At 44.5% G+C, this 26,521-nt stretch overlaps 2 protein-coding genes across 3 annotated transcripts in view; one reads left to right on the top strand and one right to left on the bottom strand.

Annotated features, from left to right (window-relative positions):
* ZXDC (ZXD family zinc finger C) lies at positions 1 to 25,289 on the top strand. Of its 2 annotated transcripts, XM_084840202.1 has the most exons (10): positions 1 to 4,042; positions 9,396 to 9,548; positions 10,566 to 10,644; positions 11,913 to 12,043; positions 14,747 to 14,917; positions 15,659 to 16,344; positions 17,362 to 17,446; positions 19,542 to 19,696; positions 21,839 to 21,940; positions 22,289 to 25,289. In XM_084840202.1, the coding sequence occupies exons 1-10, from the start codon at positions 2,821 to 2,823 to the stop codon at positions 22,373 to 22,375; spliced, it is 2,871 nt and encodes a 956-aa protein (XP_084696328.1). In that variant the 5' UTR covers positions 1 to 2,820; the 3' UTR covers positions 22,376 to 25,289. The 2 variants fall into 2 exon arrangements, 1 of the variants encoding a protein (XP_084696328.1); XR_014788542.1 differs by lacking the exons at positions 19,542 to 19,696; positions 21,839 to 21,940; positions 22,289 to 25,289 and having other exon boundaries at positions 15,659 to 16,493; positions 17,362 to 17,447.
* CFAP100 (cilia and flagella associated protein 100) overlaps positions 24,328 to 26,521 on the bottom strand; it is a 34,568-nt gene continuing 32,374 nt past the window's right edge. The window contains exon 16 of the mRNA XM_084840203.1: positions 24,328 to 25,883. Within this exon, the coding sequence (XP_084696329.1) occupies positions 25,770 to 25,883 (114 nt within the window). The 3' untranslated portion in view covers positions 24,328 to 25,769. The remainder of the gene's footprint in view (positions 25,884 to 26,521) is intronic.

The following is a 26,521-nucleotide window of genomic DNA, read 5'->3' as shown; positions in this document are numbered from 1 at the left end:
TCTGCTTTGACTTATATTTTGATGGGCAAAAGCAACAACATGTTTGCATGGCAAGCCAATGGAACTTAAAGTATCTGCATTTAATTGGCATGGGTAGGATTTGAGATGCCAATTTAACTGGATTTACCTTTGCTAAGGTGTGTTTTATATAGAGCATTTCTCCCCCTGAAAATCCAAATATCTGTTGCCAGAAAGTGGCCAGGTGTGCTGGGAAGGGAAGAATAATTTCTGTGATGGCGGCCAACTTGGACAGCTTCAAAAGGGAAACAGACAAATTCATGGAGGATAAGGCTATCAGTGGCTACTAGTCATGGCAGCTATATATTGCCTCCAGTGTCAGAGGGAGCATGCCTTTGAATACCAGCTGCGGGGAACATGGGCAGGAGGGTGCTCTTGCACTCATGTCCTGCTTGTGGGCTTCCCGTAGGTATCTGGCTGTCCACTGTGGGAACAGAGCGCTGGATTAGATCAGCCTCTTATGTTTTTATTTTAATGTGCTATTTTACTACCTTGAGGCTCAAACTACATCAGCCTCAAACTTTTTTCTTTAAAGAAAATGTTTTTAAGGGAAATTCAGATCTGGGGGATTCGAAGCTGAACATAGCAGTGGCGTACGGGGTGTACGTATCTGTGCAATTCTTTCCCAGCAGGCTGTTTTTGCTATCAAAAGTGTTCTCCAAAGAGTGTGTGTGTGTGTGTGTGTGTGTGTATTTTGATCATAAAAATGGTCCAACAGGAAAAGGTTAATTACCCTTCCTCTAGATTGGTTGCTGCAATCAACTTTGCAGCTTCCAACCCTACCCCCAGGATCACTCACAGATCTTAATTTATAATTTGAGTTTGCTTGTTGTACAAAGAGTTGGCTACAATTTATTAAATGTTCCCAAGTAACACTGGACTACACTGCAGGGGTGTTGTAAAGTACCAGTGCCAGCTACAGGTTTTTGAGGGCGCATGAGCAAGACATGCTCAGTGGGGGGCGGGGGGCACAAGTCTACCTTCTCAGCACTATAGTCACCACCTGCTCTTGCTCCTCACCATTACTACCACTTACTTGCTTGGCAGGCAGAGACTCAGTGAGCAAGTCAGCAGTGGTATCTATTGCTCCTCCTTCGCCCTACCACTGTTGTCTGGGCCAGAGTGAGAGGCAGGTGAACAAGCAGGCTGCAATGGGGAGGAGAGGAAGCAAGTCATGGGCCCCTACTTGCCCTTGGCAGGTGCCCAACCATGGCTACCTTTGATGCCATCCTGTAAAGTACTCTCAGCCCCACCTACATTGCTAACACTGCAAAACATTTACGGGACTGTCATTAGTCACTTTCTCAGCCCTTCACAATCTTCAATATGGAGATAATATCATCTGTATTTATAATTGGTACAGAAGGGCAATCTTTAACGGTTTAGAAAGCTCTTAATTTTTTTCACATGAAATAAAATGTGTGTTAGAGCATAGACTCCTGTGTTTGTTTCTACCATTACTTTGGGGAAGGGTGATGAAACCTGCTGCCCAATCACAATTATATTAAAACCCTATTTTTTCCATGGCTTCCTTTGGGCAGCTGTCACTTCTGCTGCAACATCAAAAAGAACCAGGAACTCTTGTTCCCAAAGAAATGGTCTGGCCAGAGGTTTTTGGTTCTTTTTACAGTCTGTGAAGCACACCAGGCTGGTTTACTCTGTAGCCTGTTTTCCCCCACACCTCCTAAGGAAGCTGTGCCTGCACACTGCTGGTGGTTATCTCTTGTTCCAAGGGTGAAGTCCTTCTTCTGAAGCAAGACCCCCTGCAATGAGTTTTACTTCCAAATAGTAGATCACATTAGAAGACTTTAACTTGCCACCAGTTAGAAGACTTGTAACTTGCCACCCAGGCTTTCACAGGCCTGCTTTATTAACAGCACAATTCTCTTACATGTCTACTCAGAAGCAAACCCATTGAGTTTAACAAGCCTTACTCCCAGCTAAGTGTATATAGGATCGCAACTGAAATGCCACCATAAACCAGTTGAGGTGCACCCGTTGTCTTTTTAGTTCTGCGGACTTAACAGGGTTGGAACTTGATTTCAAGGCATCTCTGGGCTGGCTGAGCTTCATAATACAAATTAGCTGCCGTGTCTTTATTTGAGCCTAAGGGGATTGTAATGGTTTGTTTGATTCAGGGGCAACTCCAAAAACAAGCTCTTTAATCCTACGGGGATGAGGGTGGGGAGGCTGTGATTACTCATTGGTGAGGGGAAGGCACTCTGCACAAGTGCGGATAGGTTTTTCTTTATTGATATTTCACATATTGGAGGACTTAGCCTGGTGAAACAAGCAAGTTGGAGGGCTGAGCGACGGCAGTGCGGAAACTGGGTTGTCAGAAAAACACCTTAGGAAAACAAATGCCGAAACACTGCTATTTACATCGGTACACTTTCTAGATCCAGTGCTTGTTTACCCCATTCAACAGAGTGGGGCTTCCTTCTGAGTAAACATGCTTAGGTTCGCGCTACACATCAAACGCAAATCGTTACGGGCCTCGTCTGTACAAATCGCCCTATCCTGGGTTCCTTCCTCCTCGTCCTTTCCCGGGTTTCGTTCCTCGCCAGCCCTCCGTCCTCGAATCCTCCAACATCTGCCGTTTCCCCGACTCCGTTCCAGGAAGGCCACCCTCTCGGTCGTCGATGTGACACCACATAGAATACCGCCTCCGGGTTTTCCGCGCTGCCGCGTAGTCCCGGCTTCTCTCCGCCTGCCCGCGCTCCGCGCTCCGGGTTTCTCCACTCGCACGGCCGGCTCCGCCCCGCGGCTCCGGTTTCAGCCGCTGCTACAGGGACCCCCAAGATGGAAACGCAGGGGCTGTCTGCCGCCGCGGAGGCGGCCCAGCCCGAGCCCGGCGCCCAGCAACATGGCGGCAGCGCCGTCGAGGACGACGGGGCTTCCCCCGCAGGGCCTGCTCGCCGGCCCCCCCCTCCTCAGCCGCGTGACCCGGCGGCAGCGCCAGGAGCTTGGGGCCTGGACGTGTCATTCCCCGTGCTGCTGCTGCTTGAGGGGAAGAAGCCGCCGCCGCCTCTCCCGCCGCCGCCGCCGCCCCCTCAGCAGCCATTGCCGCCGCCGGGACTCGCCCCCAGCAGCGCTTCCGTCTCCGCCGCCTTCGCCCTGCCGCCGGGAGCCGGAGGCCCAGGGCAGCCGCCGCAGCCGGACAGCGACGCTCTGCTGCTGGTGCTCAACTTGGTGCGCCAGGGCGGAGCCTCCGGGAGCCCCTCACGCGGGCCCGCGCAGGAGCCGGCGCCGCAGCCGCGGGAGCGGGAGGAGAGAGCGGGCGGCGAAGGAGGCGGCGGCGGCGAAGGCCCGGCTGCAGGGCCCCCCTCTGAGGGCAGCGGGCAGCAGGGGGACTCCGGCGGCGGCTCGGGGAGCTCGTCCTTCTCGGGCACGCTCACCATCAACAACCAGAGCCTGCTGGTGCGCTTCGAAAACGGGCTCCTCAGCCTCGGCGGGCCCGCACCGCAGGCGGCGGCGCCTTCCCTTCCGCCCCAGCCGCCGCCGCTGCCCCCTGGCGCTGCCATCGAGCCTCCGACTCCGGCCGCTGCCGGCCCGGCCCGGGCCGCGGCGTCTTATCCTTGCCCCGAGCCTCGCTGCGCCGAGGCCTTCTCCCGCAAGCAGCTGCTGCGGCTGCATCGGTTATCGGCGCACGGCGGGAGCCCGGCTGGTGCGGCGCAGGATGGAGGAGGAGGAGGAGGAGAAGCGGCGGCGGGCGCAGGCCGAGCGGCGCGTCCCTTCTGCTGCCCGGTTCCCGGCTGCGCGTGGGCCTTCGCCACCGCCTACAAGCTGCGGCGCCACCTGCACTCGCACGACAAGCTGCGGCCCTTCGCCTGCGCCGTGCCTGGCTGCGCGAAGCGCTTCACCACCATCTACAACCTGCGGGCGCACGGCCGGGCCCACGAGCAAGAGGCGACGCACAAGTGCGAGGTCTGCGGGCAGCGTTTCCCCAGCGCAGCCCGACTTGGGGCGCACCAGCGGCGGAGCCATCTGGAACCGGACCGGCCTTACCGCTGCGAGTATCCAGGTAACAGGTCTACCCCGACGGTTCCATTACGGGACACCATCATCATTATTATTATTATTTACTGTCGGTATCATCTAATACTGTTAACAGGTTAGTCCTAAGGACATTACTAACTTGGAACTGAACTTGGCAGTATCCATTTGGGTTTACCTCCTAGTAGTTATTCTTAGGCGTGCCCAGAGAGCCTGTTTTCCAGTTCATGTGTGCATGGTGTTTCTGCCAGAAAAGAGGCAAAGGAAGTGTACATTCTAGCTCATACAGGCTTTACAGTCGCCTTAGAGAATACAAAAATTGCAGATAGCTGTTTTGGCCCCTTTGGGGGTAGGGTGGGGGAAATTCAGAAGTGCTCGTTCAGGTGCACCACCTTACGTTATGCTTCCCTAATACTGATATAAGGACTGCTTGTGTCTTTCTTTAGTTCTGCTCTCTGCCTTGCAAGAAAGTGTGTGTTCCAGTTAGTACTACATACAGACCCAAATACCTGTTGGCTTTTATTTTTTCAAGCTGAGAGTAGACATGACTGTCTGTCTAGGCTTTGGTGTGTGAGAACTTTGTGCTGCATTCAGTTCAAAATCTAATGCGTGTTTATTCATAAATGTCCCATAGCACTCAATGGGTCTTACTTGCAAGTAACTGTGAATAGGATTGCAGCCTACACCTACACCATTACATTTTAAGGTCTACAAACTGTATATTTCATGTATTCCAATAAACCCCTTCATCCACAAGGTTGCCCAGGGCAGTGTACATAAAATTATCAAATACAATATGACTTCTTCTCATTCTTTTTCAATTTTTATGTATTGTTTTCCACCTCATAAAGCATCGTCAAAGTGATGTACACACACACAAAAGAGAAATCCATGATTAATATCACAGATGCACACACCCCAAATCAATATAAACCATGAACACCACAAAACAGTCCACAACAATTGGACTATAATATCAAAATCCCTGGAAAAATAAGTACATCTTTCTTTGTCTGGTGCCAAAACAATGACAGTGTCAATGCCAGATGAACTTTCTTTGGAAGAGCATTCCACAACTACTACAGAAAAGTCCCATTCCCAAACTGACCCCCCCCCCCCGAGTTTCTCTTGGAGATGACACACAGAAAAGGGCCTCAGAAGTTGACCTCGGGGACTGGGTAGGTTCATATGGGAAGAGGCAGTCCTTGAGATAATGGGGTCCCGAGCTATGTAAGGCTTTATAGATTAAAACCAGTGCTTTGAATATGGCCTGGAAACAAATTGGTAACTGGTGCAGGTGAACCAGGACTGGAATTGTAAGTTCACATTGCCTAGTCCCTGTCAACAACCTGGCCACTGAATTCTGCACTAGCTCCGGTTTCTGACCTGTCTACAAAGGTAGCCTGACTTACAGTGCATTGCAGTAATCTAACCTAGAGGTTACCAGAGCATAGACCTCTGATGCTGGGCTATGCCCATCCATTTTGGGTCACAACTGGACTACCATCCAAAGCTGGTAGAAAGCACTCCATGCCATGGAGACCACCTGAGCCTCCAATGACAATGATGGATCCTGGAGTACACAAAAGCTGCGCATCTGCTCCTTCAGGGGGAGTGTGACCATTTTCAGAGCTGGCTGCACTTCCGCCGTCCAGACAGAGGAACGCCACCCGCTAGCAGAGCCTCAATCTTGTCTATATTGAGCCTCCATTTATTGGCTCTCATCCAGTCTATTACCGAGGTCAGATGCTGGTTCAGCACATCCACCACCACATCTGCCTGAGATGAAAAGGAGAAGTAGAGTTGCGTGTCATCAGCAGTTGATGACAACATGCCCCCCCCCGCCCAGCAGAACTCCAGATGACCCCACACAGTAGTTTAATGTAGACGTTAAAACAGCATGGGGGGATAGATTCGATCCCTGCAGAACCCCACATTGCAGGATTCATTAAGCCGAGCAATACCCGCTAAGCACCACCCTCTGAAACAACCAGGTAGGAGTGGAACCACTGAAAAGCATGGCCCCCAACTCAGACAGCCGCCCCAGAAGGATACCATGATCGATGGAATCAAATGCTACCAAGAGATCAAGGAGCATTGGCTGGGACACACTCCTCTGTCTCTCTTGACACAGGTCATCATACAGGGCAGCCAAGGCAGTCTCAGTATCAAAACCAGGCCTGAACCCCAACTGAAATGGATCCAGAAAATGTCTCTTCGAAGAGTGCCTGGATATGGTCAGTGACCACGCACTGAAGGACCTTGCCCAGGAAAGGGGTCTGCACAACTGGTCTAAAATTGTTCAGATCTTCCAGATCCAGGGCGGGCTTCTTAATGAGTGGGCCTATCTCTGCCTCTTTCAGGCGATCTGGGACCACTCCCTCTTGTAAGGAGACATTTATCACCCCCCTGGCCCAATTAGCTGTCCTTTCCCTGCTAGATTTCACCAGCCATCATGCAAGGAGGGCAAGGATCCAATATGCAAGGGGTCACAAGTACCCATCCCAGCATCTTGTCCCTGTCCTTTAGCCATACCAACTAAAATTCAATAATACTGGAACAGACAGCGCTCTGGACACCTCCTGAGATTGATCTGCTAAAACAGTTGAGTGATGATATCAGTAAATGCAGGTAATTTTGTCCTCAAAATGCCAAGCAAATAGATCATGGCAGACCACTGAGGGTTCATCCTTCTCCTTTGGGCCAGTGTGTAGTAGGTCCTGAACTGTTCAGAAAACTATCCACTGGTCAGGAGTTTTCATCATGCTCGGCAAAACCTTTTTCATCTCACCCACTTTTTTGTAGGGAAGAGCTTTAAAGTGTATACTATCTAAAATATTTAAAGTGGTGAAATACTTGGAAGTGTGAAAAGCCATATATGGATAATCAGCCATGACAATTGCATTGATTTTCACTTTGTGTATAGGTCATGAGTTGGAAATGTTCTGAAGGTAATTGTGTGTTGGCTAAGGAAAGTTCAAATCTGTGCTGAGGATATATACATAGGCTTCTCTCAGTATTCCATTTGAAAGTGTGGAGCACTTCTGAGAATTTATGATAGATAAGAACATAAGAAGAGCCATGCTGAATCAGACCAAGGATCCATCTAGTCCACATTCTCTTCACACAGCGGCCAACCAGCTGTCGACCAGGAACCCACAAGCAGAGCACGAGCACAACAGCACCCTCCCACCCATCTTCCCCAGCAACTGGTTTACATAGGCTCATTGCCTGTGGTACTGGAGGTAGCACATAGCCATCAAGACTAGTAGCCATTGATAGCCTTTTCCTCCAGGAATTTGTCTAACCCCTTTTTAAAGCCATCCAAACTGGTGGCTATCACCACTTCCTGTGGTAGCGAATTTCATAGTTTAACTATGCACTGTATGAAGAAGTACTTCCTTTTATTTGTCCTGAATCTCCCACCAATCACCTTCATAGGATGACCCTGGGTTCTAGTGTTTTGAGAGAGGGAGAAAAATGTCTCCCTATCCACATTCTCCACACCATGCATAATTGTGTACACCGCTGTCATGTCTCCTCCTTACCCTGGATCAAATATTGTCTTCCTTAAATAGATGACTTCTGATCTCTGTTTGTCCCTTTTGGTAATGTTGCCTTTTCCAGTGCAAGTGTATTTTTATTTGATTTTGTCCTCTTTCTTAAGGGCTTTGTGGCACCCTGTGAAGTTGTCAGGGTTCCCCTTATGACCTGGACCCCCTGAGCAACACCTTAATGATCTTTTGCCCCCTTAAGAGTCCCACCTTCCTTCTTTTAAATGTCCCCTTCTTGATAACAGGTTTAGGCTGTAGATGTGGGGTGATCGGCACTTCAGACACCTGGGTGATGACCATAACAGTTTACTGGTAAATTAAAGCAAGCAGATTACAACTAAAGGTATTTACGGGATGGAGCTGAGATACAAAAGGCATTAAGAGAAAATAAAAGTTGCAAAAATGCAAGTTCCTCTACTCTAGCTGCACTTAGACTTCTCCAGGCTGCTTCTTCCTGCTCTCTCTTCAGGCTCTGGTCTCCCTCTCACTTGCTGTCTCTCCCTTTGTAACCCCGCCTTCCCCAAAACCGAAAGTACTGTTTCAAACCCGGAGAAATGAAACCTAACTCAGGAAAATGAAATTAACCAGGGAAATGAAAGTACTCCTCTCAGGGATGCCCCCTCCCAACAAAAAGCCCCAGGTCCTTGGGCCTGACTTTTTTTCTTTTCCTTGCCTGTGTAGGTCTCAAACCTTCACAGAGGTAAACTTGGCTGAGAGATGTGACCGGTTAAGAGTCACCCAGTGAAACTTTGTAACTAACTTTGAACCCAAGTTTCTCTGGTCCAAGTCCAACACTATTATAGGGGAAGGACTGTGGCTCAGTGGCAGAGCACCTGCTTTGTGTGCAGAAGGTCCCAGGTTCAGTCTCCAGCAGCTTCAGGTAGGGCTGGAAAAATTCATGCCTGAAACCCTGAAGACCTGCTACAGCTCAGTGTCGGCAATACTGGGCTAGGTGGACCAAAGGCAACTTTCTATGCTCCTATCCGTTGTACTATACTGGCTCTCTGGATGGGTGTGTGTGTGTAATTCTTTCATATTTTTAGGTTCAAGTGTAATTTCCAGAAAGTTACACCTTAATATGCTACATACAACTTGGGTTAAATTTATATTGATTAAGTGGGATGGGAGGAAGGATTTCTTGAAAGCTGGTAGAGATCTGAGCCATGCCTGGTAATTGACCAACTAACAGAAGGCCCATCTAGTCCAGCATTCTTTTTCTAAAAGCAACCAGCCAGAGTCAAGCACAGAAGCTGAGCCTGAGGGCCTTCTGCGGTTGTCTGTCCCTAGCACCTGGTACTCAGAGGTAATCTGTGTCTGAAAATGGAGGTTTCATTTAGCTATTTTAGCTAAAATGCCTTTCTAATAATTAAGGTTTAATCCAGAATATTCATTAGGCCTTAAGGTGCCTCAGGATTCTAACACAGCGACACCTCGTGATAATTTCCAGAGGGGTATCTGTACATGTGAATGAGGCAAACACTTACACATTACCATGTTGGAACACTAAAAGTTTAGGGGTGGAGAATAAGTGCTAGCAAACCAACAAGAAAATTTAGTCAGAAGAAAAAAATTGCAGTGTTACTTTTAAGAGCTGGAGAAAAGGAGACATGAGACTGTAACTTCAGCTCTGACAGTTATTTATAAATTTAAAGTAATCTGTACTGTAGTGTTGGGAATAAACTTTGTCTAGAACCAGTTGCTTTACAGCTGTTGTCCTAAAGAACATGATTATTACCATTAATAATTGTAGCGAGTTGCATAACCAGTTGCATTGTTTGCTTCTGCTTTACCCCTAAAACACACTTCGTTTCCGCCCCCTCTCTCTAGGTTGTGAGCGGACCTTCATAACAGTGAGTGCATTGTTTTCTCATAACCGAGTCCACTTCAGGGAACAAGAATTGTTCTCCTGCTCCTTCCCAGGCTGTAATAAGCAGTATGACAAAGCTTGCCGACTGAAAATCCACATGAGAAGTCACACAGGTGGGAACTACAGTGTTGATTGAAATTGGCATATAGATAGATGACATATAAAGTGGTTCTGTTAAGTTAAAACATAGCCCTTTTTTCCTAGATGCTTAATTTTTCTTTGGGAAACGTAAATCATATGACATGAAATACTTGCTCATAGAAATTGCAGTATTAAGGACTAAACAACACGGTGTTTTCTATTTGATTTTTCATCCAATTGTTTGATTTATTTGAATCCTGATATTACCTGTTGTCCTTGGGTACATTGCTAGTAAGCTGCCTGATTAACGTGCAACTTATAACTAAATAAAATTAGCAAACTTGGGCTTAGGTGAATGGGAGGTGGAAGCAAAAATAACTTAGCATTTAATTGATTGCTATGGGTGAGGCTTACTTGGAGTTAGGAAGCTTGAAATAGTATTTGCAGATTAATAGGGTGAGTATCTTTAAGCATTCTTGCATTCTGTCACTTGCCTGGGGTCAGTAGCATTTAATCCCCTCAGAGCTGAGCAATGGAAGCCAGGTGTATGGCTGGCTCTAAGTCCTCTGGTGTAAAAGAACCAATAGCCCTTTAGCGTAAGTGCTCCATTCGCACAAAGCACTGGCCATGTTGGCTGGGGATGATGGGAGTTATAGTCTGGAGTTCACCAGGTTGGGGAAACCTGGTTTAGCTGCTCTTGCTTGCAGGAGGAACCAAGTGAGAGTGGTCTGGCAGCACACACAAGCATACTTGCTCATTACTGATAAGCCAGAATTTGAACGTGGCCAAGGAGGGAGGAAGCTGGCAGAGGGGCCAGTGGATGGGTGAGCATGCCTTATTTATTTTAAAAGTTGATGTGTCAGTTATAGGTCAGGCTTTCAAAGCAGCTTCTAAGCAGCATAAAACAAAACAATAAAACCAGCAATACATATAAAACAAAGTGGTTAGTGGTTATGAACCCTTAAATTCTGGGGAATTTACTAGAGTGAATGTTTTCTTGATGGTAATGTAAGATAGTTGCAGTCTTTGTTTCCCTTTTTTCCCTCCAGGTGAAAGACCTTTCATCTGTGACTTTGAAGGTTGTGGCTGGTCCTTCACCAGCATGTCTAAACTATTAAGACATAAAAGGTAAATGTCCTGATAGATGGATTTTATTGATGCAGAATTATTGGTGCACACTGCTATATACAGGTCCTTCAAGAGCTTGCAATCTAAATCTTGACATTGGAGTGGTAGGAAAGGAAAAAAGGATGAATATAACAAATGCTGTTACACATACATAGACTGTTTCAATTGGGGATGAGAAATGAATTATACCTAAAAGATTGTTTTTAGAATTCTAAAAGTCCTGTTGACAGCGATGTGGGTTTTCTGGAAGATTTTGAATTGGAAAACTTTCCAGAAGAAATTCCAATGCAAATTAGGTTGATTTACATAGGAACATTTTCAGTTTGCATAGGCAATGGTGAGAGATTATGGGAGCTGTAGGCCAAAACATCTGGAAGGCCACAACTCCCATCATCCCTCACCATTGGCTATTCTGGCTAGAGTTGATGGAAGCTGTAGATCAAAACATCTGGAGTGCCACAAGTTGCCCACCCCTGCCCTAGAGAGATCTAATTTAGCATGTTTATTATACTTGTATTTCGTAAACACCAAAGCTAAAAAAAGTACCCCATGTTATTTTTTTTTGTCCCAATACATCACAAGTATTTGATCTGAAATACTTGAGGAAAAAAATTAAAGCACACTTAATATGTTTTAGATGTTACATTATGTAGAAATTATTGTTGGAATACTTGTAAAAATTTAAAGTCAATAGCATGTACTTCCCTTATGTTGTTAAAATTTAAGGGAAAAAAACAAAGGTACTGAAAATTGTTGACACTAACGAATTTTAGCAACCTAAAGAACTGTTCATGATATGCTGACAACTACTCATCTGTTTCAACAGAGTTCAACTCTTTTACTAAGGTTCCACTAAACCTTCAGTTAAGCTGCCACTATTTAGCTCCATTTTACTCTGAAACATGTATGTATTTCAATGACATATACGTACTCTCTGACATCCTCTCTCAGGATAATCACCTGAAAAATATTAATTACAACTTTGAAACTGCCAAGGTTGCCTAACATTGTATTTGCAATTGGCACCCATTCATTTTACTAATGAACTTATGAAATGGAAAATTTTCTGTGGAAAAATTAAGCAGTGGAAAATTTTCTGTTTTGGAAAGTTTCTAGCTCCCGTTGCCACCTGTTTATGGGCCTAAGTCTAATAATTTCGGTATTCAACTAAAAATGTTAAGGTCAGTCTTCAACCCATTGATACCTGACTTCTCTAGACTGTGTCCTTGGTGCATGATATTAATATAAAATTGATTTAATTCTTGTAGGAAACATGAAGATGACAGGAGATTTACATGTTCTGTAGAAGGCTGTGGAAAATCATTCACAAGAGCAGAGCACTTGAAAGGCCATAGTATAACTCATCTTGGTACAAAACCATTTGAGTGTCCAGTAGAAGGTATTATTTGTACTTGTGATCCCATATCCTTGTCTTTACCTCCTTGGTTGCCAGTCGTGCATAGAGAATCAAAGTAAATGTGATGACAGCAGATGCATGCATCAGGATTGAATTGCTGATGAATCCTATGACTGGGAGGGAGAGGACTTCAAAATACAGCATTATTGGGCAGGGGAGCTGAAACCTTTCCTCCAAAGACATGCTTTTTCCTCCAGAATTGACCAAGGTATCCTTCTGAGGCGTCTGTCTGACATGGGCTGGGAGGCACTATACTTTGGTGGCTCCAGTCCTCCTTGGATGGTTGATTTCAGAAGGTAGTGCTGGGGGATTCCTATCTGACACTGAGGCTGTTGGCCTGTGGTGTCCCATTTTGTTCATGTATATGAAACCGCTTGGAGAGGTTTTCTGGAGTTTTGGGGTTCAGTGCCACCAGTATGCTGATGACACCCAAGTCTATCTCTCCTTTCCATCCAAATCCAAGGAAGTTCTGGTTCTAAATCGGTGTCTGATGTCGGTAATAAACTGGATTAGGGCGAACAAATTGAAGCTTAATTCAGGCAAGACAGAGTTGCTCTTGCTTAGTTGAAAGGCAGATCATGGAATAGGGATTCAGTCTGTACTGAATGGGGTTACACTCCTCCTGAAGACTCAGGCTTACGGTTTGGGTGTACTCCTTGAATTTAGCCCTAAATTTGGATGCCCAGGTTTCAGTGGTGGCTAGGAGTGCATCTGCACAGCTGAGGCTATGCACCAACTCTGCCCATTCCTAGAGATGTCTGATCTGGCCATGGTCACACATGCCTTAGTTACATCCTGTTTGGACTACTGTAATGGGCTGTAAGTGGCTTTGCCTTTGAGAACTGTTCAAAGACTTCACCTGGTACAGAATGCTGTGGCCCAACTGTTGACCGGGGCTGGTTGCAGGTAGCACGTGACTCCCTTGTTTACAACAGCTCCCCTGGTAACCTGTCTATTTCTGGGCACAAGTGCTGGTTATAACCTATAAAGCCCTATATGGCTTGGGACCAGGCTACCCAAAAGGCTATAACAAGTTGCTTGGGTTTTAGGATCGTTGGGGGAGACCCTTCTTTCAGTACCACCACCTTCAGAGGCACATTCAGTGGGAACCCGAGAGAGGGCCTTGTCACTTGCTATTCTTAGGCCCTGCAACTCCCTGCTGAGGGAGGCTTGGTTGCCCCCCCCCCCCCCCCTGCTATCCTTCTGCTGGCAGGGCAAAGACGTTTGTATTCAGGCAGAACTTTGACATTTAAACTGGTCTGTTGCTAAAGGGTTTTTTATTGGTTGGGTGTTGATGTCTTTTTTAGGTGTTCTTAGCTGTTTTTAATTCATTTGTTTTTATATTACATTTTAATTAAGATATTGTTTTTATGTATTTTATTTGTTATCCTCTTTGAGTGTCATTTTTTGGCAGAAAGGCAGGATACGCATTAATTAAATTTTATTTATTTATTTATTTATTTTACAATATTTATATACTGTTCCAGATCAAAAATTTCAGAGTGGTGAACAACAAGATAAAAGAATAAAACCCCATAATTAAAACAGTTAAAACATTTTAGAAGAACAGATTCTGAACTTAATAAACTGCAGCTGGTCACTCGGGGAAGGCCTCTCGAAATAGCAATGTCTTCAGGAGGCACCGAAAACAACACAATGTTGGCTCCTGCCTGACCTCCAAAGGCAGGGAATTCCACAGGAAGGGGGCCCACCATGCTGAAGGCTCTTTTCTTGGTGGACTCCAACCAGGCCATAGGTCCATGTGGAACCACCAGGAGCAAACCCCCCAGTGACCGGGCAAATTGGTAACGAAGAAGGCGCTATCTCAGGTATCCTGGTCCCAAGTTGTTTAGGGCTTTGTACACTGGTACTAATATTGTAAACCTGGCCCAGTAGCGAATAGGCAGCCAGTGCAGTTCCCTCAGCAAAGGGGCTACATGCTGAAAAGGGGCAGCTCCCGACAACAGCAGAGCTGCTGCATTCTGCACTAGCTCCAGCATCCAGAACAGCCTCAAGGGCAATTCCATGTAGAGCGTGTTGCAGTAAGCCAGTCTTGAGGTTACTAATGCCTGTACCACTGTGGCCAAGGTATCTCTGTCCAGGAGAGGCCGCAGTTGGTGAACCAGCCGAAGCTGGTAGAAGGCACTCCAAGCTGCAGCGGCCACTTGGGCTTCCAGCGACAGTGATGGATCTAGGAGTAATCCCAAACTACAGACCTGATCTTTCAGAGGGAGTGCAACCCCACCTAGAACAGTCAATAAGCGTATCTCCCAGACTCGGGGACCGCTCACCCACAGGGCTTCCTGTCTTGCCAGGATTCAGTTTCAGTTTATTGGCCCTCATCCAGCCCAGTAAATAAAATTACTTTTTAAAAACTTTTTTTTTTTCCTGTGGGGATCACAGAGCCCTGCCAAGAAAGATGCAGGGATGTTTTGTAAAAGCAGTGTTGGGGTGAAGGGTTTAGCTCTTGTACCCACCCATGCTGTGCTTTAACCCCCACCGCATGTTTCAGTGTAATCCTGGGGTGATCTTGATAGTCATTTTCAACATGCAAATGGAAAAGAGGGATATAAACCTAAATATGGAAGTCATGCTCACATTCTTTGTAATGGCTTAACATTTTAAAGAGCGTTCATGGATGCTAGAGCAAGAAGACAGCATCTAAACTTGGATACCTTATTTCAGGTTGTTGTGCAAAGTTCTCAGCACGCAGTAGCTTGTACATTCACTCCAAAAAACACCTTCAGGATGTGGACTCACTGAAGACCCGCTGCCCTGTATCCAGCTGTAATAAATTGTTCACTTCCAAGCATAGTATGAAAACACACATGGTCAAGCAACACAACTTTAGTGCAGGTATGATCTCCTGATTATAAAAGATAGATCTCTGAATTACATCTGCTATGCAATAATACTTTGAATAATATTACTTGGTTTTAGTTATGGTATTAAAACCTAGTTTTAATTCTAGAGAACCAGGAAGTTGTAGTTAAGAATCAACCATATTACTATAATGGCTTGTTTGCCACTGAAAATTGATTCTGTATGATAGAAGTTTTGCATGCTTGTGGGAGAATATGAGTTGGTTTCCCATATGGCTCATCCAAATTCAGTAGCAGGTACCTGTGCCAGCTTCTGGGGAGGTGCAGCACCTGCTATGCAGTCTGGATGGCACATGGAGGAGGAAGCTGATTTAAATTACTGCCACAGTTGCATGGAGCTTTGACCACATGGAAATTATTACAGCAGCCATTCCACTGTGGATACATGTAAATTAGATCTCTATTTTGCTTCAGAGTGGGTGAGTGCTGACAGGAAATAAAAATTATCTGAAAGAACAGCATACTGGAAGTAGTCATAGTGGCATACAGAAATTGGGTCATAGCAAGCTTTGGCAACTCTGGCTCTTGCCAGGTGAGAGGCATGTTGGCTGAGTTAAAACAGACTGCAGCAAGTTTGGGATGTGGATGTGTAACCCAGTTGGAGGTAGAAGCGGGAGGTGGAGTTCCTTGTTGGCATTTGATTCCCGTGTTCCATGGGGAGGATGGTACTGACTTGTTGGTTTTATAATGTAAACATGACAAATCTTTGTTTCAGATCTCTTAAATCAGATGGAAACTATCGGTTCCCTCACGCCTAGCAGTGAACTCTCCAGTTCAGGACAAAGTGACCTCAGCAATGTAGACCTTGTGTCCCTTTTTTCCAGTGTGTCTGGACACGCTTCTGGAATTTCAGCTGAGATGGCTCTGATAAACTCTGGAATTCTCACAATAGATGTTGCTTCCGTGGGCTCCACGCTTGGAGGCAATCTTTCTGTCGGTAGTAATTCTCTTGGGCAGACAGTTGACCCACTGATTTTAGTGGCTAGCAGTGACATTCCGCACAGTCTGGATAGCTCTCTTCTGTTGGGAACCACTGCCACAGTTTTACAGCAAAGCACTTTAAATCTGGATGATGTACAGACTGTAAATGCAGAAGCCTTAGGTTCATTAGCATCTTTGTCCACAAGGAATTCCAATCAAGACCTCCATGGTTTGACCTCCAGCAATAACCTGTCAGTAGACGCAGCCACTTTAACCCCTTCCAGCAGCCTTGGGGGAAACAATGCATCTGAATTGCTGGCTCCAAGTAAAGCAGAGCAAACTTTGCTTCCTAGCCTGGATGTTGTGGGACAACAAGAAGGCAGTAAAGTGGTGACTCAGTTTGTATTCTCCAACCCTCCAGGAAGTTACAGTGCACAGAAAGAAACTGATTTGAGCACGGTGACTGGCAGCTCCTTTCTGGTATGCAGTAACTCTCAATAACTGTAGTTTTCATTAGTATCTTAGCTTTGAGGATATTATATTGCCGTGTATGAGCCGTCCTTTCTACCAGATCAAATGGGTTTGTGGAATGTCTGCCACGAACGAAGTCGCCGTATATTTTGTACAATGTAAGTGGTATAAATTGTGGTTGCCTGTGAAAGTATTAAATCCAGTTACACGTTGTGCATCACACTTGGAGGAAAGAGGATACTTTTACCCCCAGCTGGAGTTTAGTGTAATTATCTCCTTTCCCTAGTTGTTGTAAGTACTAAAAACTCTGCATAATGGGTGGCTTTGGGACCAATTGAGGAAGAGGTCTACCCTGTTCATTGCTTATAGAACAAGAAGGAGAATGGGCGGCAAGGTCTTTCTTTTTTAAGAGTTGCCTCTCTCTCCCGATTCCTTATTTTCTTCTACATGCTGTTGATTGCATTCATGGTAAGAATTGGGTTGCAATCAAAGAATCCCATCTAAGCTTAAGGAGGGTTTCTTATTGGGAGTTGCATTAGAGTTTTGTGTTAGTTTGAGGAAGATAGAAGAGGACCAAAAACAATCCTGAGCTACATCTGCATATTGCGTTTTTATAGAGGCTTTCTTACCTGTTCCAGTGTCCTGTCAGTTGAGGTAAATGGGTGGTTCTCAATATTGAATGTTTCTGTGGTTGCATCATTATCCCATTAAGATGTTATGCTGATTAGCATAGATAAAGGGCTACAGCCAATGTTGAGCGAACTGACTTCACCTTGCACAGTGGGACCTTCCCTTCTGTCCTTTTGACTCCCCCACCCCCTGAAATCTCCTTTAGTGGGTCCCACAACCCTCCAAAGCAGATTGTGAGGGGGTGTAGGGTGCTGCAGGAGGGAAGGGGCACAGTTGGATACAACCCAAATTCTAGTGCCAATATGAGAAATATATTGTCTTAAACAGAAACTTAATAGATCCTAAGAGTCTTCCTTATTGTTTTGGTGACATGCATAAACCTTCTTCTCTCATCAGGAGAGTGGTGGGTCTGCAAGAACAGATTATCGAGCCATTCAGCTTGCCAAGAAAAGAAAACAGAAAGGAAATGGTAATGACATAGGTGAGTGTTAATTGTTCTAACAGGAGGATGTCATTTTCAAACTGAAACAGTCTAAATATTTGAAGACCAAGTGTGCTAGATACCAGATTAGTGAGGTGGTGCCATGGTTGGTCAGAACTCTTCTGATGAGTAGAATGTCACATCTTAGAAAAGTAATCCCAAATTGAGGAAGTCTTACATTATAGTAGTGGGTATGATGTTTTGCAGTACAAATGGATGAGTGAACACTAAGGAAGCATCTTCGAAGGTCACTTAGCATATCTTTTCCTGTCTGTTCACTTTTATGCTTTCGTATGGAATGGCAATTGTAAGTTATCCTTATAACCTGATCCATGTTTACTGAAGAATTTCCATTTATTACAATTACTTGCATCCACTCCAACCTTCATGCGACCAGTGGAGCGATTTCTATGGGTGTATCCATGATCTGGTCCAGTTTTATGGGATCAGTTTCATTTATTGTGACCTGAGGACATATTTAAGGTGTCCTGGAGGGATTTAGCCAATCTCTTGTGCATTTGCCCCTTTCTCATTATGGTTATTAACATCTAGCAGAAGGGAATTGACTGAGTGAGTTTAGGAGGTAATTAATGCTTTACCGAAAGAGGCAGTCCCCATGACCTTGAAGGAAGCAGTGGTGCAGCTGGCCTTAAGAAGGTCTCCTTGGACCTAGACCGTTGTAATCACTATTGCCCAGTTGTGAATATCCCTTTCTTGGGAAAAGTGCTTCAACAGAAGGTTGCCTTTGAACTCTAGGCTCTCCTAGATGAAAGAGGTGATCTAAATCAGAGGGTTAAGATGAGGAACCGGTGGCTCTCCAGGTGGGAATTGGAATCCATCATCATCAGTCTTAGCCTGCATGGTAATTGATCAGGGGACATGGGAGTTATATTCCACCAACATCTGCAGGGCCACGGGTCCCCACCCCTGATCTAGAGACACATTTTGATCAAGCAGGCCTGAGTTTTGCACAGAAACAGCCTTGGTTACCTTGATGACTGCCTTTTTTCAGAAGAGAGATGGGAGGAGTGTGAACCTCTTCATTTTCCTTGACCCCTTAGTGACTCTAGATATCAGTAATAGTATCCTTCTGGACTGGTTCTGTGAATTGGATGCAAGGTGCTATGGTGGTTCCATTCTTACCTGCAGGGCCACTTTCAGAGGGTGGTGTTGGGGCACTTCTGCTTGGCCTCTTGGAAGGTATGCTATTCTCCATCTTGCTCTCCATGTTCTTTAATATCTATATGAAGCTGCTGGGTGAGTTTATCTGGGGATTTAGAGTTAAGTGTCGCCAGCATGGTGATGACATCGAGCCTTATTTCTCCTTATTTGAATTGGCTGAGGCTATGCAGGTGCTGAATCAGTGCTTGGATTTGGTAAAGGGCTGAATGGCAGCCAATAAGCTGAACTGGAATCTTGACAAGATAGAGATGCAGTGGGTGGATGGTTCATGCATTTGTCATTGGTAGTCAACCAGTTCTGGAGGAGATTGCAATCCCCACAAAAGGTCTGATTAATTACTATAGGGTTCTGAATCCAGCTTCACCACTGGAGGCCCAAATTGTTTCTGTGGCATGGAGAGTCTTTTACCTGCTTTGGAGGTTCACTACCTGTGACTGCTCCTGTACTGGCACACCCATTTCTTTGTGGAGCAAAGAAACTTCCAAGGAAGATTGGCATGAGGCACTGCTGAGTTATAAGTCATCAAGAGGTTCAATTCTGTTGCCAGAGGCTTGAATTGGGATCAAGGTTTCTTTATCACTATACGTATGTTAATTGGTTTACCCAGTGCCATGGTGTTGTGTTATCAGCAGTAACTATGTTGTGAATGGCATCTGTTAATAATGTGATTGTCAGTTCTTTTCTGCATTTAATTTCCCTCTGACCTCATTCTTTGCTCTTCCCCCCCACCTCCCAATCATGTGTATGGTATATATACCTGAAACTCTTGATAACACTTGGTGTATCTGATGAAGTGGACAGTGTCTATGAAAGCTTATGCCATAATAAATGTGTCAGTTTTTAAGGTACCACAAGACTCTGTTGTTTTTGTTGCAACAGACTAACACAGCTACTCCTCTGGAAACTATTTCAGGAACCCCTAACTCTGGCATAAGAAAAGGCAAAGGTGATAAAGTTAGTTCTTCTAGCCATGGGAATCGGTTATGCAACAGTGTTTTACCAAATGGAAGCCCAACTGTGAGAGACCCATCAGCCGGCACACAGTTTGTTCAAATTCAGCTACTTCAGGTAAGGAATCACTACCTGACTTAAGGAAGCTAATCTACTCATTTAAAAAGAAAGTGTGTGTGTGTGTGTGTGTGTGTGTGTGAGAGAGAGAGAGAGAGAGAGATGTGCAAGGTAAATCTAATTTGTTATATGACAGAACAGTGGCTTTCACTATATAAAAAGGTAAAGGTGTCCCCAGCCAGTCATGTCCGACTCTAGGGGGTGGTGCTCATCTCCATTTCTAAGCCGAAGAGCCAGCGCCGAAGACACTTCCATGGTCATGTGGCCGGCGTGACTGAACACCGAGGTGCACGGAACGCTGTTACCTTTCCCGCCGAAGCGGTACCTATTTATCTACATGCAATTTCTTGCTTTTGAACTGCTAGGTTGGCAGGAGCTGGGACTGAAGACGGGAGCTCACTCGTCACGTGGCACTCGGGTCTCGAACTGCTGTCCTGCCGACCTTCCGGTCTGCAGTTCAGCATCTTAACCACTAAGCCACCACGGTCCTTTCACTATATACAGTGATGCATAACATAGTTTAGTGCAGTATACCTGAAGAGTGTTTAGGAAATCATTGCAAAATGAACTCAAGCTTCCAGCTTTCCCCCTCTACATCCTTTCTCTTTTCCCTCAATCACATGACTGAAAACCTCTTGCCCTGTTCCTGTATTTACTGGAAACAAATCTTGCTGTTCACCACTCCAAAATCTTTAATGTGGGGCGGTATATAAATATTGTAAATAATAAATAAATAACAAATTCTCTTGAAATAGTTATGGGGAGAGGATTAGGATAAGTGAAGCAGCAAATGGGAAAAGATACATTTAAGCTAACAGTTGGCAAAGTTGGAGGGAGGAAAAGGTAAGTTAGAGAGCAATCCTGTGGTTCCTGGGAGGGCACTTGAGGTGTCATAGGATACTGTGGACTTGCCTCTCCCCCTGTGAACCTCTGTCACTGTCGAAAACCTCCCCACTGTGGCAATGGAAAGTTCTGGCCATGGTAGGGCCAGAAATGGTGTGTGTTGGGAGTGGCCGTGGAGCCCCAGGATCCAAAGACACCTTGCTCCCCTACATGTCCCTAAAACGAGCCTGGAGCTGTGCCAGCCTTGGAGCTGGCATAGGAAAAAGAAAGACCACCCCCCATGGCCACAGCAAGCAGGTGGCATTTTAGATGTGGAGCAGCCACCACGGATTCTCTCCCATAGGGTTGCCGTGTTAGTGCAAAGTGGTATGACGTGTTTCAGGATAGGGGACCCCTCATCTATAAAACTGAAGTGTAACTCATTTGCAGTTGAGTATTAATAAAAGCACAGCTGGATATGTGTGTACTAGAGAAGTTACCTCACATAAACTTGTCTTGAGATAAGTTTTATTCATTGAATAAAATGCTTAAAAGAATTTAAGACAACTGTCCTTGACTTGTATCCCTGTGGTGAGTTATGGAAGCTTGCAGTCCAACCCCAGCCATGCTTTCTTGGGAGCAAGTCACATTTAGTTCAGCAGAGGTTGCTTACAAGTAGGTATAAATGGGATTTCAGTCTTCGTCTAGAGAGAATTTCAGTACACTGTTTTTGCATGTAACACATGGTCCATGGTCCTGGCCATTTTTGTGCCCCTAACTGCTGCTGAATTCGCTGCTGAAGTTGCAGCAAAAAAAGGCCACAATTTTCCTTTAAAGCCACATGGGGAGTGTGTACCTTGCTGGGAATCAAAATCGTGCTCCTGGAAGCCTGCTGGGAACACAGTTCTTCTTCCTTGCAAGGTGTGTGCTCCCCATATGCCTTGTTTTAGTCGTTACTTGCTGCCACGCTGCTGAATTTTGGCAGCAAAATTAGCAGCATGGCAGCAGCAATTTTGGCAGGAAGGGGTCAAGCCCTTGGTGAGTTTTGGGGAGAGAATTGGCCCCCAGACCTTCTGAAGTTGTCCACCCTTGATGTAATGGATAGTGCCTGTGGGGGGAGAAGAAGCGATTAATTGGCTGTTCATAGTGAATGCACAAGTTCTTCCATGGAAATGAGTAAGATCCCTAATTTCTGGATTAAGAGTCTTAAAATGTATAGCTAGAAAGGCATGTTGCATCTTTGAAATAGCAGCAGATGATCAGGTGCCTGTTGGGGGATTGTCTGTGGCTAGAAACTGATCTTGACTCATTTCTCCTTAGGATGATTCCCCAGGAGAGGGAGATCTGCCCTTCCAGCTCAGTTCTCAGTCATCCTCTTCGCATTCTCAGCTGACAGTGGACTTACCTGTACATATCCTTCAGGTATGATCCCTCTGTGTTGCAAAGTTGGACACTAAGAGCAACTTCAGACATCCTGCCTTATAAAAATTGATAGCTGTTATATGTTTACAATAAGGTGCCTTTCTTTGCTTGTTTTTGGTTTGAGTTAGTGATAAAGTGAAAGCAAAGACTAAAAACATGCTGCAGTCAAGTATGATTTTTGGTCAGCAAGTATTTGTGCCAGTTGAGGAAATGTGGAATTTTAATCCAATTACAATAATAAATTTGGGTGAGCCTTGGAGAGTGCAATGTCTTTGTAATTTAAACAACACAGCTGAGCTGCTGTGGAAGCTGTGTGTAAATTCTCTTATTTCACTCTGCTTTGAACAGGAGCCGCACAATTCTGCTGAAGAGGATGCCAGTTCTGATAATTCTCAGTTTACAGGAAGCACCATTAACCTACAAGACCTCGAATGATTGTGTTGGGGACAGAAACATTGAAATATTCAAGTGCAGCAGCATCTTGAGAAATAGACATCTGTTCCTGCTTCTAAAGAAAAAATTGAAGAATAGGAGAGTGCACACATCAGTGCTACCTTGTGGCTTGTGTGATGGTTACCGTGCAATGAAAAACATGTTCAGTAAATTTTATTTGATAAGGCTCTTGGAGATCTTGGTATGTTCTGTCTTGTGGTCAGAAAAAGGTACTTATGGGTGAGTTATTTAGGTTATGCAATGGATGCTTTGGTATCCTGTCCAGGAAGAGATGTGGTGTGATGATACACCACACTGATGCTTTTAAGGACAGTCCTCAAATACTAATTAACAGTTATGCTTGGCAGTTTTTATAGACGTTCATACAAGTAGGTGATGAGAGGTGTCCCTAGTTGAAAATCGGACTAAGATGGAAGAATAACAGTGAAGAGCAGTTCAGTGCTGCTTCTCAAAAGCTGACAGTTTTTGTGGCACTGTTGAATACAACAATGTTGAATATAGTTTTAAGGAGACAAAAGCAGAAAAAATAGTATAGTACTCAGGGGTAGTAAAGGTTGAACTGTAGTTTCTTGTTCCTGCTATACCTGATAACTTTGCTTTATACACTGCCTTTTAGGAGGCTGCCTAGCTTATATTAATTCTTATGTCCTAATGTTTACAGTAATACAAAACAGTGTTTCTAATTCCTTTGAAATTGCCACTTTACTCCATGCATCTGAAGAAGTGGCCTATAGTCCACAGATGCTTATGCGGACTAATGTTTTTAGTCTTTAAGGTGCCACAAGACTTTGTTGTTTTTGCTGCAATAGACTAACATGGCTGCCCTCTGGCAATTGTCACTTTAATTATGGCCTGTGCATGTTTACTCAGAAATAAGTCTTGCAGAGTTCAATGGGCCTTACTCCCAAGTAAGTCCTCATAGGATTTGCACCCTTGGTCTGTTTGCCATTTTACATGTACACTATATACTTAAGCAAAGAGCTTCCAGCTAATGTCCGTAATATGTGATAAACACATAGGTGACTTCTTGACTGAGAAGGGAAGTGCATCTTCAGTTAAATTTCTAAAACAACTGCCTTTTTTATTATAGATAAAAGGAAAATAGTTAAAAAAATAGACTTTTTAAGAACAAATACCAAGACTAAGCAGAAGAATAAATAAGATATCAGTGTTCAACAACAAATCTTAAGGCTGGAACTTAAATCATTCTTTCCATGATGTGCCCAAATGGCTGTAAAGTTATACATATATAGGGCTTGGTTAAAGAGCAATGTGAGTGTGTATGCATTTTTATTCCCATTGAGTGTGAGTGCAAAGGAACTTGTATTTTTTTACAAAACAAGATATGCTTGTGTTCTTAAACTTGCATGTATTTATTTGCAGTGATGGGATGCACTAAAACGATGTTGCTTTGTTATAAATGGCAATGGTGTGCTTGCGTGCATGTAGGGAGTCAGAAACAAATGGCTCCTTTCCCATCCCATTGTGAAATGGACCGTCTGAAGTTCATGCCCAGTTAAGAATGGGCTCACCTTATTGGCACCCAAACCTATCAGGCTTGCAATGAGCAGGACAAGTAGCAATGAGGAGGACTGGTGTCAGAGCCTCCATTAGGACTTGGAGTGCTGCTGCTGCAGCAGCAGCATCCTCGATACGAGCGCTCCTGCTGTTCTTACTAGGGATGTCAGAAGCCCTGGGAACTACATTTCTTAGGATTGCTGGTACCTGGAGGGAATTGCTTAGGCCTCGTCGTATTATGTCATAAGGAGCACAGTGTGGCTGGAATGGCCTTGGAAATAACACTTTTTTCTGATCTTACCTTATTGGACCATGGATAACTTTTACGGTAGCTCATTCCAAATTGAGACTGGGGAGGGCTCACCCATAATTAGTTAGAAATGTACTAATCAGTTCCTGTGCCTTTTGAACTCCCATGTCCAGAAAAATGCAGTAGTATGAAAGCAGTTGATACAGATTACTTCAGATTCTGATTTGTGGGTATTATATTTTAAAAAGATATTCTTAGTTAACACGTTTAATTTGTCATTGTCAGTGATTAAAACCTAATTGACTACTGTCTTGATCTATTCATATACATCTGCAATAGCAAACTTGTGCATAAAATAAGTTTTACAACCCTGAGATGAAGTCTTCAAGCCAGAAGGAGTGAAGAAACTGCTAATTTTAAAGCCTTTTTGGCTTTTATTTTTTACATCACTAAAATTCAGTTTAAGAGAAACTAAAACAGAGTGAGTCTTCTACAGAGGTGTGACATTGTTTGTTTGAAACAGTACTAGGGGGCATGTTATCCTCCAAAATCGTCACCTCTGATTTTTTACTTGTGGGCTGGTTTACATATCTACCTTGTCAGTGATCCTCTGTGGGGGTGCAGGCACACCCCACCCCTTCCCAAGCACCAGAGGCAGTTGTGTGAAGCAGGTGGTCAATGAGGAGGCCTATTCACATGATATTTTCTCCACCCCACACCCTTTCCTGAGCAGGAAGAACTGCTTTTCCACAGCCTTTTGTGTAGAGTGCCTGCCCTGCATGTTACTTTAAGATGCATGGTGGAATGGGGTGTAGGCAACACACCCACTTCTTCACCACCGAAAGAGGATCACTGACAAAGCGTGTGAATTGGATCCATCTAATTTGGTGCTTCTGTTTTACAGAGTCATACTTATTGAAGAATAAGTCATTGCTTCTGTGGGACATGTAAATGTATTTCCTTCTAAAAAGTGTATTTACTCAGCTTTGTATATCATTGTAAATTCCTAACAGCTTTAGGGTAAGCGTCAGATTTATTCCAGCAAAGTCCATTGCTGGCAGTGGACAATAAAAAATGGCTGAGATAAAAGGACTAATAAAAACAACTTATGTCCGGTTTCTCCATTTCAGCTGGGTTTTTTGTTTGTTATTTCCATCCAGGATGCTGAACTGCAAATGAACAAATGTCTTGTAAACACTTCTCCAATTTTGGGGACTTACATTTCTGAACAGAAGAAATTCATACATGCTACTCATACTTTCATTTTCATAGCTGCAAGATTTGAAGCTCAGATCAAACTATCTGAATGCAAATAATTTTCTCTTGGTCACCTTGGTAGTCTTACTGTTTACTTTTAACAGTTTTGTAATCTTGTTCACAAAAAGGCAGAACTAGAAATTTTGAGTTAAAGCACTGTACAAACAGTAACTCGTCATCTATCTCGGTCTTGGTGTGGCGGGGTGGGGATGCAGGTAATTAATATTAGGAAATGACATTTCAAGATAGTGTACATTTTGTCTTTACATAACTTGCAGACTATCTACCAAAAAGTTTCTCCTAATCAGTTTTGTCACTTTCTGTACATTTCATAACTACTTCTTTGGGCTGCTAAGTAAAGTAGTAGAGGAGCTCTTCCTTTTCCTTGTCGATCATCCCTTGTTCCTCGTCTTCCTTCTCTTTGAAGGCAGGGGGCTCGGAGCGGAAAACCAATCTTCTGCCAGTCTGAAAATATATATATGAAAGGCAAACATAAGGACTTGCAGTACTCTTCACGTGTGATGCGCAACTGGTGCTATCTAAAGCTCTCTTGAATCAAAGGTACATTAGCAAAAGCAGAACCAACTTCAATCTTCTCCCTATCACCTTTTGTCTTTGGGGAGATCCAACAATACCAAAGAGTAGCTTCCAACTATGTCCAAAATAGCAGAAAGACAAAAGGGGACAATACTTGCGAAAATGGGTAGTACACAACAGTACCTTTCCCTGTAGCCAGGACCAAATGCTAATTGGCAAACTAAACCTTTGTAGAACAGCGTTCATCATTTCTGTAACCCCGCTGCAACTTCTGATGAAGCTGTAACATGATTCTTGAGTGCATTTAATTTAGAATGATATAGGAAATCTGGCTCTGAAATGATGCTACTAGAACTTTTCTCTCTGAGGTAGTACCTCCAGCAAGCTGTCTCAATTTCACCAGAACTGACAGTTACTATAAATACCTCCAAATGGAGTGGGGACATATTGCCCATATTGTACTGGGCAGTAATACCAGTTCATAGATTTAGCACTAAGAGTTGCACCATGAGCTCTTTGACCCTTTGCACTGTTCCTGTCTGCACAAAAAATCCAGGCAGTGACAG

The sequence above is a fragment of the Heloderma suspectum genome, chromosome 2 (genome assembly GCF_057233095.1).
Source record: "Heloderma suspectum isolate Gila_16-S chromosome 2, 16-S_ref, whole genome shotgun sequence".
NCBI lineage: Eukaryota > Metazoa > Chordata > Lepidosauria > Squamata > Helodermatidae > Heloderma > Heloderma suspectum.
This window is presented reverse-complemented; position numbering and strand designations above follow the sequence as displayed.